Source organism: Cucurbita pepo, unplaced genomic scaffold (assembly GCF_002806865.2).
Source record: "Cucurbita pepo subsp. pepo cultivar mu-cu-16 unplaced genomic scaffold, ASM280686v2 Cp4.1_scaffold000223, whole genome shotgun sequence".
Lineage (NCBI taxonomy): Eukaryota > Viridiplantae > Streptophyta > Magnoliopsida > Cucurbitales > Cucurbitaceae > Cucurbita > Cucurbita pepo.
The window spans coordinates 89,739-108,876 of NW_019646480.1; the positions used below are offsets into that span (position 1 = coordinate 89,739).

Genomic DNA, 19,138 nt, shown 5'->3' on the forward strand with positions numbered 1-19,138 from the left:
ACAAGGAGGCTGAGCCCCGAAGAGGAGTGGACACGAGGCGGTGTGCTAGCAAGGACACTGGGCCCCAGAGGTGGATTGGGAGGTCCCACATCGATTGGAGAAAGGAACAAGTGTCAGCGAGGATGCTAGGCTCCGAAGGAGGGGTGGGATGGGAGATCCCACATCGGTTTAGAAAGAGAATAAAACATTCTTTATAAGGGTGTGGAAACCTATCCCTAGCAAATGCATTTTAAAAACTTTGAGGAAAAGCCCGAAAAAGAAAGCCCAAAGAGAACAATATCGGTTAGTGGTAGGCTTGGGCGGTTACATTTCCGATCAACAAAAGTAAATAGATAAAGTACCTCTGAAGTTGTGCCTTGATGATATCAACAAGATCCTGTGCCGTGACTCTGCAAAAACAAATGCATTTGAGTAGGCATAATAAAAAGAAAAACGGCCTCATAATACAGCTAAAACCCGACTCACGTTCCGAATATCTGTTTTCCTTTTCCACCTTTTCGCTTCACCTTGAAAGCTCCAACAGTTTCGAAAATCAGAGCCAGTTGCTGAGCCTCCTCCATTACCTGACAAGTTCATTACCATTTGAATAAATCCCCATAGAAAAGGTAGAAACAGTCGAGAAAACAAAATCTCTCTTCTTCCTTATAGCATATGGGTATAGAATGCATCCAATGGACAGTCAAATTTTCAATAAATAAGCATGAGCATCGAGCACGCACTCGTTTGGAACGTATGGATAGTAGTAAAACATGTTCATAGAAAGCACTTAATTGGTCGTTCCAAAAATTGTTATAGAGGAAGTGTCTCGTTCGTTTAATCCTCGTTGTTGATTCTAATAACAAAAACTATCTAGAAATGTCCGATCAAGAAACAAAAGGAACGGATTTGTTTACTCGTTTTTTCTCAGCTTCGATTCGTTCCTCTTCAATCCGCATTTCCCTGAGAAAAATAAAGATCAATCCCATCAAATTCAATGAATGTGCATTAAACAACATTACTAATCCATAATCATTAATCCTTTTGATGGATATCACCATGCTGTTTCGTTTGAAATGACAATTTTGTGAAGTGTTATTGCTATTCTCATTAAATAAGCAGTTAAAGCAGAGTGTCAATACACGTTAGATTTCAATAACTAGTTCAACACATTCAGCAACTAACAAATATGTTTTTTTATTTACATCCTCGTTCAAATGATTAGCCGAAAAAGGCACGAGTTAATGGACCTCGAATAAGACAATTGATCCTGGGGTCTCCATAAGCATATCAGCTATCTGATATGTAGCAAAGATGATCTTCAAAAGAATTTTCATTTCATACCATCCGTTCGAGAAGCTCAAGCAGTATAGTACGACTGTGAAAACGACAAGGCCGTATGGTCCCTGCCTAGAGACATTGAGCAATTTTACTACTAAATCTATCTTTACCAGCCTTACAAGTAGATCAGAGATTTAGTCTCCTGATTCATGGATACTCAAGCTAAGCTTCAAAGGAAAATCCCTAAACGTTGCCCTGCTTGACCAACTGCTTTTGTTATAGGGTGAATGATACTCAAGATCACATTCCCTGTGAGATTAAGGGTGTGAAAATGAAACTCAAGATCACATTCCTCGAAGCCCTCTCGGGTTGGAGCTTAAAGTGTAAGGCAAGGGTTTCGTAGAGTTTGTGCAGCATATAGTTTCGTAGAGTGGTCCTCTTTCGGGCTTCCCTTAAGGCTTTAAAATGTGCCTGCTAGGGGGAGGTTTCCACATCCTTAAAAAGAATGTTTCGTTCTCCTCCTCGACTGATGTGGGATCTCACATGAACAGATAAAGACCATTTGATACTTTGTCCTGGAAATATGATTTGTCATAGTTACACACTCCACCGACCACAATGGAGCTACTAGACTCACACCATTCATCAGCTACACAAATTTAGTTCAAAACATTCAATCAACAACCACTCACCAACCCCTCCTGAGTAGCAAACATTTAATCGACCCTATAGCAGCTGAAACATTGAAATTACAGAACAGTTCGAAAATCCCTTTTGAAACTCAGTAAATTCATTTGCAATAGTATAACTTCAAGAACAGAAACCTAGAAATTAAAGGGATTATGTAACACATTACTTGAGCAAAACTGGAGTGACAATCTGTGCCTTCCCCATAGGAAACAGATAGTTTCTATAATACCCAGCCTTCACGTCAATAAGTTGCCCTTTCTTCCCCAGCTCCGGCACATCCTCCTTCAGAATAATCTGCCCCAATCCACACACAGCAGAACCAAATTACGATTGCAGCCATTCACAACCAACAGATAGAACGAAAGAGAAACGAAAGCAGCCATGGCATTGGGGAGGAATTTGAAAAGCTATTATTTGGATCATTACCTTTCGCGACTTGGTGGCTTTCTTTTGGGCGACAACCACCAGGGCGGTTCTTCCATGAGAGAACTTGGCGGTTTCTTCGAAGCTTGCAGCGAAATTTGGAAGACCCACGGAAGATCTCCATGAGAGAGCGGTTGTGAGAGAAGCCATTTCGAATTTTCAGGCAATGAAACGCCTCCCACCCACTTCGCAGTTGTTTCTTGTTTTTATATCGTTGCTGCTGCAATCTTATCTGTAGAGCGAACAGGTAAGGATGTCCACAGACGCAGACAATGTATCATATTTCATACAATTTGGGATAAATTTAAATTTTCATCTCATCTTTGGTTTTCCCAATTACTCTTCAAATTTACACCTTAAAGCTCAATTATTCAACCATTTCACTTCTATGCTTCAACATTCAACAACACAAACCTACCACCCATGTTTCTTGGACACGAATCCGATCGGTCTAATTAGAATTGGGTTGAGTTCAAATAAAAAAAAAACATTCCTAATTTCTTTAAAACGAGATTGACTTCAACTTAATCTCGAGTGGAATTTATTATTACCTTTAAAATATACATTTTTACTTATTATACGCTTATAAACGTATATTTATTTTACTTTCTATTAATTTCATAATTACTTTTTTATTATTTATTTTCAAACTCGATAATTTTTCAAAACATATATTGGAATGGAGTTATAAATGATGAAAAAAATTTACTAGAGTTTTACATGTTCGAGGTTGAGTAGAGGAATTTTTAAAATTTACTAGAATTTTACATGTTCGGGGTTGAGTTGAGGAATTTTTTTACTAGAGTTGTACATGTTTGAAGTTGAGTTGAGGGATTTTTTTTTTACTCAACTGAAAAGTTCGTGTCGCGTTGGTTGAATTGGTAACCCAACCCAAACCCAAACCAAAACTTGTCACAATCCAACAGGTTTGGTTGTCAATTTTTTTTAAAAATTTTATTATAAAATTTTATGTCAATTTTTTTTAAAAATTTTATTATAAAATTTTATTAATCCCCAATTTGTAATTATTCGGACTCAATCTTAGATAAAATATATTAAATAAATCAATAAAAAAAAATTTATTAATCCACAATTTATAATTATTCAGATTCAATCTTAGATATTACACAAATCTCAATCTATAATTATTCACACAAAAAAAATGTAGTGTTAGTTCATTTATATAATTCTCTTTTACTTGAATGTCACGAAATACTTAAATTTTTCAATTGTGCGTCTAATAAATCTTGACCTATTAACATTCTTCAAAATTATCAAATTTATTAGATACAAATTAAAAGTTAAGTTACTACTAGATAAAAAAAATTAACACTCACTGTAACAAAAAGTTCATCGATACAACCCGACCTTGCTAAGACCATTTCTACTTTGTTCTCAACAATTCTCACCCCTAGGGAAGGAATTCGGGTTGTGTCTTAGTCCTAGTGTGGCTGATCATTCGAAAAGATCAGCTAAGAATCATTGGCTAGGTCAGCTTTTACCTACACAGGTTCATCAAACAACTTAAATCAAGATTTGGCACAAGCTGTTCTCAATATTGTTTTTTATACGAATGATGATCCATTCCAAGAAAACAAACTCAGCAACTTAATGAAGTGGATATTTTAAGTGGAAAAAGGGACAAAAAGAGCATTCTGTAGGCTGTACAATCTAAACTAATTGGACCTGTTCATAAGTTCTTAGCAGTTCATGTGAGTCAGCAAGCAAAAGCAGAGCCAGAGATGATACTCAGAACACCTACCCATCAAACTCTATTCCTCAAAAGAGCTTTGCAAGATATATGAAGCTTTGTTACGAACCTGAAAGTGCAAAGAGGTGTTAACAATCAATCCTTCATTCATTTCAAGTCAAGATTGTGAGAGTTTTCCACACCTTTGATGCATACGACCTCAAATCCGTACTCGCGATTTGGCACGAGCATTTTCTGAGAAACAAACCCCACATTTCGCATATTAACGGCTTCCCGTCTAACATTCGACTACCGACGAGCCAGTTCTCCGTCAACACCAAGTAAATATACAGCTTAAATAGGTCACAACTTTTGTCTTTCACAGTCATGGAGGTAAGTACTCTCAAAACCTCTTCTTCATTAGTAGCCTGTTTAAATCATAACAACTAGTTTTAGCCTTCAACTTTAAAACCAAATATAGTAATTAAAGGTTGATTAAATGGTTGCAGGTTCTCACCATTTTCTTTTTATATTCACGAGTAGTCGAGCTATACTTATGCACATCTCGAACTCTGGGGAATTGATCTAATAATCTTGTTGAAGAACAAGATCTTTAGATAATTCAAGAACCTCAAAAACGATATGGAATCAACCCAAGGAAAAGTTTTGGAACGGATTATCTTTGTAACAGACCAAGCACACTTATAAAGAATGTTTCCACACCCTTATAAAGAATGTTTCGTTCCCCTCTCAAACCGACGTGGGATCTCACAATCCACCCCCCCTTTAGGGCCTAGCATCTTCGCTGGCACTCATTCCCTTCTCCCATCGATGTGGGAACCCCCAATCCACCTCCTTCAGGACCTAGCGTCATTGCTGGCACACCGCCTCATGTCTACCTCCCTTCAAGGCTTAGCTTCCTCATTGGTACATCGTCCGGCGTCTAGCTCGGATACCATTTTTTATAGCTCACCGCTAGCAAATATTGTCCTCTTTGGACTATCCCTTTTGGGCTTTCCCTCAACGTTTTTAAAACACATCTGCTAGGGAGAGATTTCCACACCCTTATAAAGAATGCTTTGTTCCCATCTCCAACTGATGTGGGATCTCACAATCTTGATGATTAAGATCAAGATCAAGAATAAAGAAAACTCGTGATTCGAATCACTTCACAAGAGGTTTGATCAACACTACTTGAATGACTCTAGCATGCAAATCTAAATACAAGAAATGCAAAGGAACAAACTCATGTCTTAAGAAGCATAATATGCAACTTTCATTTTAATATCCAAAACCCTCGTACTAAAGTCAACATGAATGATTATTTATAATCTTGAAATAAACCTTAAGTAACCTATGGTCGATTGAAAGGTTGTAACTCTCGTGCTTGTCAAACCATAATGACTTAAAACCTTAAAAATAATACTCTAAAATTGAAAAATAGAATGAAATCTCCCTAAATCCAAACATATAAGGTACAACCTTGTCGTCCACCATAAAGTGTTTGTGCCATCATTAAAACACCTTATTTCGTATCAATGTGGTTGCTAAAAACTTTAACGATATTAAATATTAGGTAGATGGCTATCATAACTTGAACATGCTAATTTTTAGAAAAAGGATCACCTCATTTTCAAAGAAAATAAGAAGAATTTGATAGGCAACTGTACTCCTCAGATATTTACTGCGCTGATCAACTCCAGAAATGCATTCCACAGCTCGCAAACAGTTTAGATCCATTGGAATTCTGCAAAAACCAGAACAGAGGCAGCAAAAAGAGTAGTTATGATATGGTTGTAGTTCACATTTGCATCAGGGGTGCAGGGCCAAAACTAACGGAACCGAGTCACACGGTCTCTTTGAAGTATACGTGTCAAACGGTTCAGTTTTCTGAAGTGTAAAACCAAAAAACACTCTGTAACACAGCTCAAGCCTACCGCTAGCAGATATTGTCAATCTTTGGGTTTTTCCTTTTGGGCTTCCTCTCAAGGTTTTTAAAACGCGTCTACTACGGAGAGGTTTCCACACCCTTATAAGAAATGTTTCGTTCTCTTCTCCAACCGATGTGTGATCTCACAATCCACCCTCATTCGGGGCCCAGCGTCCTCGTTGGCACTCGTTTCCTTCTCCAATCGATGTGGGACCCCCTAATCCACCCCCCTTCGAGGCCCAACATCCTTGCTGGTACACAGCTTCGTGTTCACCCCCCTTCGAGGCTCAGCCTCCTTGCTGGCACATCGTCCGGTATCTGGCTCTGATACTATTTGTAACAGACAAGCCCACCACTAGCAGATATTGTCCTCTTTGGGCTTTCCCTTTTGAGCTTCCCCTTAAGGTTTTTAAACCGCGTATGCTAGGGAGAGATTTCCACACCCTTATAAGGAATGTTTCGTTCTCCTCCCCAACCGATGTGGGATCTCACACACTCAGTTGACTTGGATTACATAGATTTTGTTAGTTTTGGTCCGTTTTTGAATAATTGGTTTCGATGCCACTTTCAAATTTTTCTTAACCATACATGTCCGTTTTACCAAAAACCGAACCAAACAGATCGCCATAAGCCTTTAATTTGTATACCCTAGATTCTTTACATAGCAAGGACAAGTCTAATACCTGGAGACGAGAGTTTTGGCTATATTGTCACAACATGCCTTCCAATCTTCATCTGTGAAGTAACGGACGAGCGATTGCAGGCATTCACACAAGAGCACGGTTACCCCTCGAAACTGGCGATCTAGAAATAAACAAAGAACGGCTTCAGCTAGCCGCTCGACTTCAGAGGATGTAAATATATGCTTTCTCATCCTGAAAAAAAAAAAAAAAAAAAAAAAAAACTCCCAGAAAACATGCAAAAAGTCGAACAAAAAGACAGTGACATGATAGTCAAGGAACATATCCTGCAAATAGATCGCAAACCTTTGAAAAGCAAGACCTCACACATTTATAAAACACACATTTAATAAGCTTTATTATATATATCACATGAATAAATAAAAAGTGGAAGAAAAAATTGTTGCTAGCTTCTTGGGCAAGGTAGCCATAAATGACAAGACAAAGCTCTGATCATCTCATCCCAATCATTCANTACATAGATTTTGTTAGTTTTGGTCCGTTTTTGAATAATTGGTTTCGATGCCACTTTCAAATTTTTCTTAACCATACATGTCCGTTTTACCAAAAACCGAACCAAACAGATCGCCATAAGCCTTTAATTTGTATACCCTAGATTCTTTACATAGCAAGGACAAGTCTAATACCTGGAGACGAGAGTTTTGGCTATATTGTCACAACATGCCTTCCAATCTTCATCTGTGAAGTAACGGACGAGCGATTGCAGGCATTCACACAAGAGCACGGTTACCCCTCGAAACTGGCGATCTAGAAATAAACAAAGAACGGCTTCAGCTAGCCGCTCGACTTCAGAGGATGTAAATATATGCTTTCTCATCCAAAAAAAAAAAAAAAAAAACAGATACATTGATGGAACAATAGCCACATTATGTTACAAGATTCAAAATTTCAATGAACGCCAAAGGCACGAGTTAAAACTCGCAAACTTTTCCAAAAAAAAAAATACTGACTTACTTGGTTTGACAACAAACAGTAACAAATTTGATCCAAGCCCTTATATTCTGCGGTGGCCCTCCACGTCCAGAGCCTAACAATAGTCCATAACTTGTGTAAGGAAGACTAAGGAAACTATAACACAAATGGCAAAGGCTTGAGGGGTTCCTACATGACTTTTGAAGTATGCCTTTATATGACAATCCCAAAATATAGCAACTCATACACACATGGAAAAGAAGTTAAGACAAAGAGTACCAAATGTATGGAAAAACTTGTTCTAAAAATTATAGTCCTTATGGCCCTGTTTGATAACGGTTTCGTTTTAAGTTTCTCGTTTTTGAAATTTATGCTTGTTTCTTCCTAATTGCCCGATTACGGTTTTGACAATTCTTAAAGAAAACTTGTATTTCTAAAATTCTAAAAGAAAAACAAGTTTTTGAAAACTACTTTAAGTGGAAACCTCTCCCTAACATATGCATTTTAAAACCATGAGGTTGACAACGATATGTAACGGACCAAAGTGGGCAATATCTGTTAGCGGTAGGCTTGGGTTGTTACAAATAGTATTAGAACAAGACACCGGGCGGTGAGCCAGCGAGGATGCTGGCCCCCAAGGAGGGTGGATTGTGAGATCCCACGTTGGTGGGAGGAGGGAATAAAACATTCTTTATTAGAGTGTGGAAACCTATCCCTAACAGACGCGTTTTAAAATCGTGAGACTGACGGCGATCCGTAATAGGCCATGTAGAGTTTGAATTCTTTTAACCTGGTTAACTTTGAGGTTAGTTCGAGTAATTCGGTCGTTGAACTTGGATTTAGGCATTTTTATGGCTGATTTTGGGTGTTTTGTTACAATCTCTTTTATCTCAAGTGGTACAAATGAAAAAAAGATCATACAGTAAATTCAAACATATTATCAATGCAGCAATCAGCAACCCAAAAACACATTATGACCATTACCAAAAAGATTGGTTATTCCAAGTTCTAAATATTTTTCTAAAGCATTACTAGCAATCTTGAGTTTTTAAGGAACAAATACGAAAACTCGGAGCGAAAACAAACAACCCTTCATAATGTTTCATATTTTCCCTTGGATATGAAGTTTGGTGTCAAAGAAGTTTACCATTGTGAACAAATCCAGGTTTCAATGAGCATTCAAATCTATATCCATAAGTCTCAAGAGCTTCTCCTAACTGAGCATAGGTTGGAAACCACTCGATTCGGAGATGCTGTTGATTTACCTTGTTAAGAATTATAGATAAGCCTCGAAATTGATAAAACGAAAATAAATAAAAACCATGTGGTCAAAGGAAAAAGAGAGACCTCATTTGTTGTTAACATGATATCCCTCCAGAAATCACAAGCAGATGTACTTAGTTCTTCTCTTGATGAATATAACACTGAAATATCAAAATAAACATATAAAAAAGAAGTAATGATACTGTTTGGAGTTCCATAAACATGACTGAAACAATAGATGAACTCACTTAAATTGAAAGTCCATATGGCAAGAGGTTTTTCTACACGATTCGTCACAGAAACGAGCGTTGAAAGCCAACCGTTTACCAATAAACCTTCAAGGAAAGCTTCACCTGTAAGAACATATCAAATAAATATTATCAGTAACTTATTTAATTAGTTTTTGATAGGCTTTAGAGTTTAAGAAACATCATGGTTTTCCTTTCTTTTCTTCTATTTTGTATGAAAATGAATGAAATTCTATAAGAATGGATATAACTAAGGAGCATTACAAAAGTATTGGATAAATTATAGATGAGTGTTAATAAAAAGCAGAACTGCAAGACAATTACTCTATTTCCTCGACTTTTTCTACAACTGACCCATAAGATGGGGGACTTCTTTATCATTTTTTCCTGTTCTTTCTAGAAAAAAAACGAAGGGCCAAAGATCATTCGAAATTTCTTTCAACCAAAAGTACGGCTCCCATGAGAATCTAAGCATCTCTTAAAAATTCTCCCACGACTTCACTCTCAGAGGACAGTTATGAGATCTCACATCGGTTGGAGAAGAGAACGAAGCATTCTTTATAAGAGCGTAGAAATCTCTCCCTAGCAGACGCGTTTTAAAAACCTTGAAGGGAAGCCCGAAAGGAAAAGCCCAAAGAGGACAATATCTGCTAGCGGTGGACTTGAGCTATTACAAATGGTATTAGAGGCAGACATTGGGCGATGTGCCAGCGAGGTGGCTAAGCCCCGAGGGGGGGGGGGTGGACATGAGGTAGTGTGCCAACAAGGACGTTGGACCTCGAAGGAGGGTGGATTGGGAGGTTCCACATTGATTGGAGAAGAGAACGGGTACCAACAAGGACGTTGGGCCCCGAAGGGGAATGGATTGTGAGATCCCACATCGGTTGGAAAGGAGAACGAAACATTTTTTTATAAGGGAGTGGAAACCTCTTCCTAGCAGACGCGTTTTAAAAACTTTGAAGGAAAGCCTAAAAAGAAAAATCCAAAGAGGACTATATCTATTAGCGGTGGGTTTGAGCTGTTGTAACAGAGTATCATAATACAGTGCAAGTCTTCGCTTGCCTTCTCTCAAAGGATGCACTTACGATAATAGAGACAAGGAAAGGTGGCTTCTTTGAATTCTATTTATAGATAATATAATGTAGCCTCCTAAGCAACAACTCTCGTGCAAAGAAATGGACTTCTGAACCTCCACATCAGGCCCTCAAAAACTTTATGAAATTAAAAATAATAAATAAAGTTTTGTAACCACTCATGAAACCGATGGTTGCAACTAATTTATCCTTTCAAATATACACTTCTAAAGTTACAAATGGTCATCATATGGTCATTTTTGAATCAAATCAGCGTGTGTAACACATGAAAGGATTGTTGAACCGAATCAATCCAATTTTGTAGACGAAGAATGAAGGGTCGTTGAATCTAGTTGGACTTGAATCTTGTAGCAGATATAGTTGGAACATTAGTAACACCGTCATTCTTTGTCATTTGCCTCCAGGTGTTCTCATGAGAGTGTGGTGGAGTGACAGTTGCCTTTTTTTGGGCAACTATCTGGTCCCTATCTTTTTGTGTACTAAAATTAGGCATGAGAGATGTCCCCAGGAAGCATCACAGTTCATAAGCCTTCTTTACAAGAGCGTAGAAATCTCTCCCTAGCAGACGCTTTTTAAAAACCTTGAAGGGAAGTCCGAAAGGAAAAGCCCAAAGAGGACAATATCTGCTAGCGGTGGACTTGAGCTATTACAAATGGTATTAGAGGCAGACATTGGGCGATGTGCCAGCGAGGTGGCTAAGCCCGGAAGGGGGGGGGGTGGACATGAGGCAGTGTGCCAACAAGGACGTTGGACCTCGAAGGAGGGTGGATTGGGAGGTTCCACATTGATTGGAGAAGAGAACGGGTACCAACAAGGACGTTGGGCCCTGAGATCCCACATCAGTTGGAAAGGAGAACGAAACATTTTTTTATAAGGGAGTGGAAACCTCTTCCTAGCAGACGCGTTTTAAAAACTTTGAAGGAAAGCCTAAAAAGAAAAATCCAAAGAAGACTATATCTATTAGCGGTGGGTTTGAGCTGTTACAACAGAGTATCATAATACAGTGCAAGTCTTCGCTTGCCTTCTCTCAAAGGATGCACTTACGATAACAGAGACAAGGAAAGGTGGCTTCTTTGAATTTATAGATAATATAATGTAGCCTCCTAAGCAACAACTCTCATGCAAAGAAATGGACTTCTGAACCTCCACATCAGGCCCTCAAGTCCTTTATTGCATTAACTTTCAGAGTAAATCTACCAGAGAGCTTTAAGGAACCAAACAGAGTCCCCATTACCTGAAATAGTATGATACCATCTAAAGAAGGAAAAGGAAAATTCAACAAACAACCATATTATCTTAGCACTTATCTTTAAAACAATATTATCTTAGCACAAAGTTTTAGTGACAAAATCCAGAAATAGTTGCGAAAGGGAACTCCAAGAGCCGTAATTAATACATATGTTTATTTGTACTCTGCTCAACCAAACCAATTCAAGCTATATTTACTAACAACGATAGAGTCCTAGGCTTGTTAGAAACCACGACTCTCCACAATGGTATGATATTGTCCACTTTGAGCCTAAGCTCTCATGGCTTTATTTTTTGTTTCCCCAAAAGGCCTCATCCTAGTGAAGATGTATTCCTTACTTATAAACTCATGATCAACCCCTTAATTAGTCGATGTGGGACTTCTCACCCAACAATTCTCAACAATCCTCCCCTCGAACAAAATACACCATAGAGCCTCCCCTAAGACCTATGGAGCCCTCGAATAGCCTCCCCTTAATTGAGGCTTGACTCCTTCTCTGGAGCACTCGAAGAAAGGACACTTGAGTCACTTTTGACTACACCTTTGAGGCTCACAACTTTTCTATTCGACATTTGAGGATTCTATTGACATAGCTAAGTTAAGGGCATGATTCTGATACCATGTTAGAAACCACAACTCTTCACAATGATATGATATTGTCGACTTTGAGCATAATCTCTCATGACTTTGTTTTTTGTTTCCCCAAAAAGCCTCATACCAATGGAGATGTATTCCTTACTTATAAATCCATGATCAACCCCTTAGTCAACTATTTTTTATATAACAAAGATGTGGAGGAAACAAAAATTGAACTCTATAACTTTAGTATTTATTATACAAGATAAAAATAGTGATGGGTATAAAATAACTCAATTAACAAAAACTACAAAAAAAAATTAGTACATGATTGGAGAGATTAGGAGAACTCAAACATAAAGGAAATACACACCTTTCTCCACGGTGAGATTCACCAAAGAGTTAACTTCATTATTCAGGAATGTTTGCAAAAGGTAGCAATTTTTGAGTTCAGGACTTTGTAATGCTGGTGGGGGTTTCTGCAATTTACATGCATAGAAACTCAGCTTCACAAAGAAGACCTCTCATATGAAGATATTTTAGACAATCAAAAGCATATAAGAAGCTGTAATGTTGAACCGAAAACCTGTTCTCCAAAAACGTTTAAGCCCCATATGGATGTATCTTCCTCACCTCCCAATTGATTCATCTACACAAAACATTCTCCCATCATTAGTGAAAGAAGGCTGATAATTCTTGGTCGCCAGGCATAATTTACCTTATTTTGGCATTCATCAACAACTTGGGACACCACAGCCTCTTTGCCAAAGTCCTCATCATCTGAATCGTACTTCTTTTTCTTCTTTGCCTGTTTAGATTCTTTCTCAACGAGTTTGCATTTATCCTTGTAATGATCAGTGAGAAGATCATCTAACCCGATAATCTTTTTCCTAATTGGTAAAAATATAGACATCAAGGGCCATTGGTGCTCAGAGAGCTAAGAACAATCAGCAGAACGGCTATTTCTTAGCTTCCTTTATAGAGTAAATATGCTACTATTGGAATTGCAACACAAATTTGAATGGAAAACAGTATGGAAACGAGAACCCAGATGAAATTAGAAATGAAAAGAGAAACCCATGTCAAAATTATGAAAAAGAAAACACGAACTAAAGGATTTGGGTGATTTCGGAGAGAATGAAACCTCTTCTTGAGAGAAACAGGGGAACTGAGGAGTGGGTCTTCCGACTCGAAGTCTAGCGGACCATCCATTTCCATGGCTTTCAACTAGTCGCTCGCTCTCCAGGCATTCAACGAGGCTCCGGAATTTGAAACAAAAGCGCCAAAATGGAAGCGAACAAGGCACTCCAATGGCGCGTCACAAGTTGAACATTGGCGCTTCGCCCAAGTGCCGGCTTTTTTTTTCTTTTCTCTATTTATTTATTTTACCTATTTTTTTCTTTTCTCTATTTATTTATTTTACCTATTTTTTTCTCTCTAAATTTCGTGAGTTTCAAAATGGATTCCGTTGATTATTACATTTCTGGTATCCATTTCTAAAGTTATAATTGTTTTATTGAAAATAGGGGAAGGTTCGACATAAGTGAGAACTAACAAATTTGGAATTAGATAAAACATTGGTTATGGCCAACCAAGTAAGTGGTCTTATTATCGACATGGTTAGAAGTTGATGATTACATGCATTGGGGAATCTCCCATTTTACGATGGTATGGACGCGTACGTTATGAGACAGGAAAACGATTACTATTTTATCATAATGCTGCAATGATCACTATTCCTACTGTGTGTTCGATAACAGCACCAAAGAATGCTAATCCGACCAATCCGACCAGGAAAGAGGTCTAGGAGGTGTGCGAACCAACTGATAGGTCTATACTCGCACGTGTGGGGGCGTGTGTAGAATAGTAAATACACATCCAATTACCTGTTTAGGATAGTCGCCAAAGAGAATACAGATTTAAATCACAAGTCCCACTCATGCATCTAACCCCAATTGTGGACCACTTATATTCCTTAAAATACTCAAGTTATGTATTATTTCTACTTCATGTAAAGACAAGACACCCTTGTACGGTTGACGATGACATCGTAAGTGGAGAGCACGACACATACATAGGATATTTGTATTTAATTTCTTAGACTTTGGGTTAGAATAGAGTGTTTTTACTTTTAATGTTTATTTATTTAGTATTTCATTATGTTGTTTTAAAGACATTTTCGAACACGTAAGTTAATAACAATGTTTTATGATGAAGTTTCAAATAATTATTTTCGTATAAAATGATTACGTTATATATACAGAAACGACTTAAGGCTAGGTAGAAATCTAAGGCGTCACACTTTGTTTCAAAAATAATATTTAACTTTTAAAAGTATTTAAAAAATACTCTTCAATTTTCAAAATTTAAAAAAACCTTTAAACTTTTTAAAAAAACCTCCCTAAAACACCAACATTTTAAAAAGTTCGAAAATACTTTTATTGTCAGTACTACAATACACTGTCCGAGATAACTTATGAGGTGTGATAGATGATTTTTATCCATATATTATATTGACCGTAAATGGTGTTTGCTATTTTTAAAACTTCATGAGTAAAGGGTATTTTTAAAATACTATTAAAAATTTAAAAATATTTTTAAAATAAAAAAAACTAACCGTAAACTTATTTTTTAGATTTGTTTAAGTTCAAGGATGTTACATAGAAATTTTTGAAAATTTATGTGTAATTTTGAGAGAAAGTATAAACTTTCAAAATATTTTTATTAATTTAGCCTAATCCAAATATACAGGTTGAAGGGAAACTAAGATGAGATTCATAAAAGGAAGAACTAATAATGAGAAGACGAGCTCTCTATATGAACAAAACTTAATTCACAAAATAACTTCAATGATCGTAGACTGAGATCACCGAGGCTATACATTTACATTTTCATTACGATGCAGAGAAATGAGGTTGCCAAATTTGGAACTGGTGCATCCCACATTCTTCAGTTGAGTTCAAATCGAGTGCACGTTGAAAGAATTCGATATCCAACCCAACTTAACCCAAATCACGACTTGATATTAATGCTATGTTTGTCAACAAGTAAATTGCCAATCCTCGTCCTCTTCTCATCGAGAGTATAAAACTCCATTTTTGTCTTCAAAGACTCCATGTCTTCTCTAAACTTCTTGTATATATCCCCTCTATAAAACTCCCTCGTCCTCTCCACCAAAATCAACGACACCAACGCTACAAAAAACGTCAACCCAGCTAAAATTACGAACGACTGTTCATAACAAGAATGGCCTTCGCAATGAAGCCCACCTATACCAGCGGAGGCCTTGGCCATCTCATCATAGAGCCTCCCAGTGACCATCACATTCAGAATATAAGACCCAATTGGGCAAAACAATTGGCCAAAATTAAACAACGTGGAGTAATGTTTCAGCCCAAAAAGCTCAGAAATCATGGCGAAATGCAATGGGACTTGAGCGCCCAATGAAAACCCAATAACAATGGATGCAATGTATAGCGAATCATTGAAGGGGAAGGCTACCAAAAGATGGCCAATGCAGGAAACCAAGAGGACAAGCGTGAGCATTAATGGCCTTGGGAATTTGAATTTCTCGAGTAAAATGTCAGAGACAAACCCAGAAAAGATTCTTCCGGCGAAGTTGAAAATACTAACCAGAACGATCAATGAGTTGATTGTTTCAGATGGGTAGCCATGGGATTCACCGATCTGGCGGAGATTGTCGATGGCGGTCAAGCTAGCGCCGACGCCGATTAGCATGGTGATGCATAAGATGAGCATATCGGCGCTGAAAATGGCTTGAGGAATGGTGTGGTCTTCTCCTCTGGAGGGTTTGTTGGAGGAAGAAGAAGGAGGATTTGGGGATGTTTGCGGCTGGTGAATCCCGATCGTCCGTTTGTTGAGATTCCATAGAACGATTTCTTCTCTAATGGCGATTAACAAGGGGAGAAGAAGCAGAGACGCGATGGCGGTGACGACGGCGGCGTGGGCGGATTGGTCGAATCGGATTCGTTTCTGGATGAAGATCAAGGCGGCGAGAAACAGAGCGAGAATGACGGAGACGCAGAGGAAGTGGACGAAGACTCTGAACTCGTTAGGGTGTTTGACGGCTTTGATTTCTCTGATGGTGGAGATGAAAATCAAAGAGATTAAAGAGGGGAGCCAGCCGAGTAGCAGAATTAGCGACCTGGTATCGTCGCCGTAAATGGCGGTGTAAAGTTGTGTCATGATTGCTCCGCTTAGACCCACGAACCCCTTCGCAAGCCCCAACATTACCCCTCTTCTTTCCGGGAAGTTCTTCACGCACGTGACTAGCACGCCTGTTGCAGTTTCGACAAAAACAAATTCCATTAAATTTTATACTTTCTCTCCAAAATATATTTAAATTTTTAAAAGTTTAAATCACATTTTATTTCAAAAATACTTAAAATTTTATTAATTTTTTTTTTCAATTTTTTAAAAATATGATTAGTATTTAATAGCATTAACATTTTTTATTTTTATCCTAGGAAATAAAAATCTTGACCTATTGTTCTAGGAAAAAGTCTACAGAATCAAAAACCCGACTGCTCTGATACCAATCTGTCACGTTCCGATTTTTTAGGCTTCTAAAAAATCGAATCGTGACTAAAAAGACAAAAGTGAAAACAANTATGATTAGTATTTAATAGCATTAACATTTTTTATTTTTATAAAACAAAGTTAAATTAATGTTAATATCTGGACGCCTAGCTCCATTTCCTCTGGATGTTTTTTAAAAATTTAAAAACTGTTTTTGAAGATTTTAAAAAGTTTAAGGATATTAATGAAATTTTTGAAATTTTAAACGTGTTTTTAAAACACTCCAGAAACTTAAACGTGTTTTCTGAAACAAAGTATTTCATTAAACTTTTTAAAAATTTAAAGGGTAATTTTTTTAAATATTTTTTAAAATTCTTAGATTTACCGGACATAAAATATAAAATTGAAAATTGAGGGTTAGATTTTTTAAATCTCAAATATTTTAAATATTTATTACACAAAATTAAAAATTAAAAAATTTTAATTTTGAAAGTTAAAAAAAATCAAATAATGGGCTATATTTATAATTTAATTGTTAATTATTAATTAATAAACTAATTAAAAGTTTATATTAATTTAATTTGTTTAATATTTTAATATTGATTCATAAGCGTTACCTGTATTGGCGAAATTCTGAGAGTTTGCTCCGACCATAATGTAAAAACAAAAATACGCGACGGTGGGGTTGACAATTTTCCCGGTGACGCCTTGCCATATCTTGAAATAGCCGACGAAGTTTAAGGCGGCGCCGATGAGGAGAAGGACCCAAGTTGGCGCCACCTCCGCCAGAAGGCCGGCGACAATGCCAACATTGGATCCCAGGTCTTTGTAAAACCCAATCTTATTGAGCGTCGTTTGGTCGCATTGGAGCGTCGTTTTGATGTCTCTAGAGTAATAAGCAAACAAATAAACTCCGCCGGCGCCGGCCATAACAAGAAACGAAGCGAAAAGAGAAAACCACCGCCCCGCCACCAATTGTCGGACAAAACTGCCAAGCTCTCCACTCCCAATTCCGGCATTGGAGCTCGGCGTTGCTGATACAATCATTTTGTAAGGACGGTAATGATCAGTTCGAGATCTTTACAATGAAATTTAATTTGAATTTTACAATGAATTTAATTTGAATTTTACATTTCATGTTTATGTGTGTATATATATAAAGCTTATGAACTGTGATGAACACTAAATGGCTAATTTTAGTAGGAAAAAGAAGGCAAATGAAATAACAAAACATAGGTGGTTAGAAAAAAAAACACCCTTTTCAAGAACCTACAACAATAATAGCTTAGAATTACGTAATGAAATAACGTTCAAATAATCGACCCTGATTCAAAACGACGACGGTGTCAACCATAAAGATATAGATATCGAGATTTCAATTTAACAGATATAAGGGTAGATACATTGATATCAACGAATACTACTCTAAATCAATCTTTTTTTTAAAAGAAAAATATATTTAAATTAATAATTAAGATTTTTTAACATTCTAGTACTAGATGATACTTATTAATGTTTTTTGGGTATTTATAAAAAATATCGAAGACGTTTATTAATTCTTAATATAGATGTTGAACCTCGTAATGAAATAATCCTCAAATAATTGACCCTCAAAAGCTACAGTTATAAAGCTCGCGAATCAAAACGACGTCGGTATCAACTATGAAAATATTGATATCGAGATTTCAATTTAATAGATATAACGGTAGATACATTGATATCAATGGATACTACTACAAATCAATTTTTTATTTAAGAAATTATTGAAATTAATAATCAAGATGTAACATGCAAAAATAAAAGAAATTAGCTCACATAAGAATAAGCCGCCCACGAAAGACCGAAAGGATCAAAAGGGAAGAAATTAAAGGATTAAGCAAGAAGAAGGGAGTTAATCAAGTCACTTCTATACCCTAACAAGTAATCTTAAGGAGTTAAAGACCTTTGAAAAAGGATCGGAAAGGAAAAAGTAAGTGAAAAGGGCAAAAATGTCATTTTTTCAATTATCAAGAATCTTTCTCGATTTTTAATTCCTTATCTGGAAGGAATTTCAAGAGTGAAAAATGAACAAGTAAGGAAGAACTTTTAGAAAAATTATGGATTTTTCGAAAAAAATAATAATAAAATATTCAAAAAGTGAAAAATTACCAAAATACCCCTAGAAGAATTGATAATTACACAAATGCAACTCTAATCAGAATCAAAGCATCTACCATGACCATCTAAGAAAAATCATTTGAAACTCAAATCGCAACCCTTGAATCTCCTCCAAAATTGAATAGGATCTTGAACATACATCATCACATCCCATGGCGGGTTCCTACATCAAAACAATACACCTATTCCCCACAAATCTTGAGAGACAAAGAATTACGTGAACTCAATTTAATTACTTCACAAAAACGGTAGCTCATATATCATCACATCCAACGGCTGGTTCTTTCATCAAGTCGGTAAAATTATGCACCACCAATCTTAACTTACAAAAAAAAAATCATATGAACTCAATTTGGTTCCTTTACCAAGACGGTAGAGTTATTCACATATTAGAATAATCAAAGTTCCT

General features: G+C 36.9%; 3 protein-coding genes across 5 annotated transcripts; all 3 read right to left on the reverse strand.

Moving 5' to 3' along the window:
• Positions 1–268: 268 nt before the first annotated feature.
• Positions 269–2,630, reverse strand: LOC111784516 (50S ribosomal protein L9, chloroplastic). The gene is made up of 5 exons (XM_023665192.1): positions 2,374–2,630; positions 2,114–2,241; positions 894–939; positions 466–563; positions 269–389 (listed from the first exon to the last, which is right to left on the reverse strand). Exons 1-5 carry the CDS (start codon positions 2,518–2,520, stop codon positions 284–286), a joined length of 525 nt encoding a protein of 174 aa, XP_023520960.1. The 5' UTR covers positions 2,521–2,630; the 3' UTR covers positions 269–283.
• Positions 2,631–3,978: 1,348 nt separating this feature from the next.
• Positions 3,979–13,393, reverse strand: LOC111784515. 3 transcript variants are annotated; one of them, XM_023665191.1, is made up of 12 exons: positions 13,178–13,393; positions 12,752–12,923; positions 12,620–12,682; positions 12,407–12,512; positions 9,115–9,219; positions 8,951–9,027; positions 8,751–8,856; positions 7,646–7,718; positions 6,674–6,865; positions 5,687–5,807; positions 4,264–4,488; positions 3,979–4,190 (listed from the first exon to the last, which is right to left on the reverse strand). In XM_023665191.1, exons 1-12 carry the CDS (start codon positions 13,249–13,251, stop codon positions 4,143–4,145), a joined length of 1,362 nt encoding a protein of 453 aa, XP_023520959.1. In that variant the 5' UTR covers positions 13,252–13,393; the 3' UTR covers positions 3,979–4,142. The 3 variants fall into 3 exon arrangements, with proteins under 3 accessions (XP_023520959.1, XP_023520957.1, XP_023520958.1); XM_023665189.1 differs by having other exon boundaries at positions 8,751–8,868; XM_023665190.1 differs by lacking the exon at positions 6,674–6,865 and adding an exon at positions 7,318–7,509 and having other exon boundaries at positions 8,751–8,868.
• Positions 13,394–14,847: 1,454 nt separating this feature from the next.
• LOC111784522 lies at positions 14,848–17,619 on the reverse strand. The gene is made up of 2 exons (XM_023665193.1): positions 17,190–17,619; positions 14,848–16,331 (listed from the first exon to the last, which is right to left on the reverse strand). Exons 1-2 carry the CDS (start codon positions 17,617–17,619, stop codon positions 15,046–15,048), a joined length of 1,716 nt encoding a protein of 571 aa, XP_023520961.1. The 3' UTR covers positions 14,848–15,045.
• Positions 17,620–19,138: the final 1,519 nt, after the last annotated feature.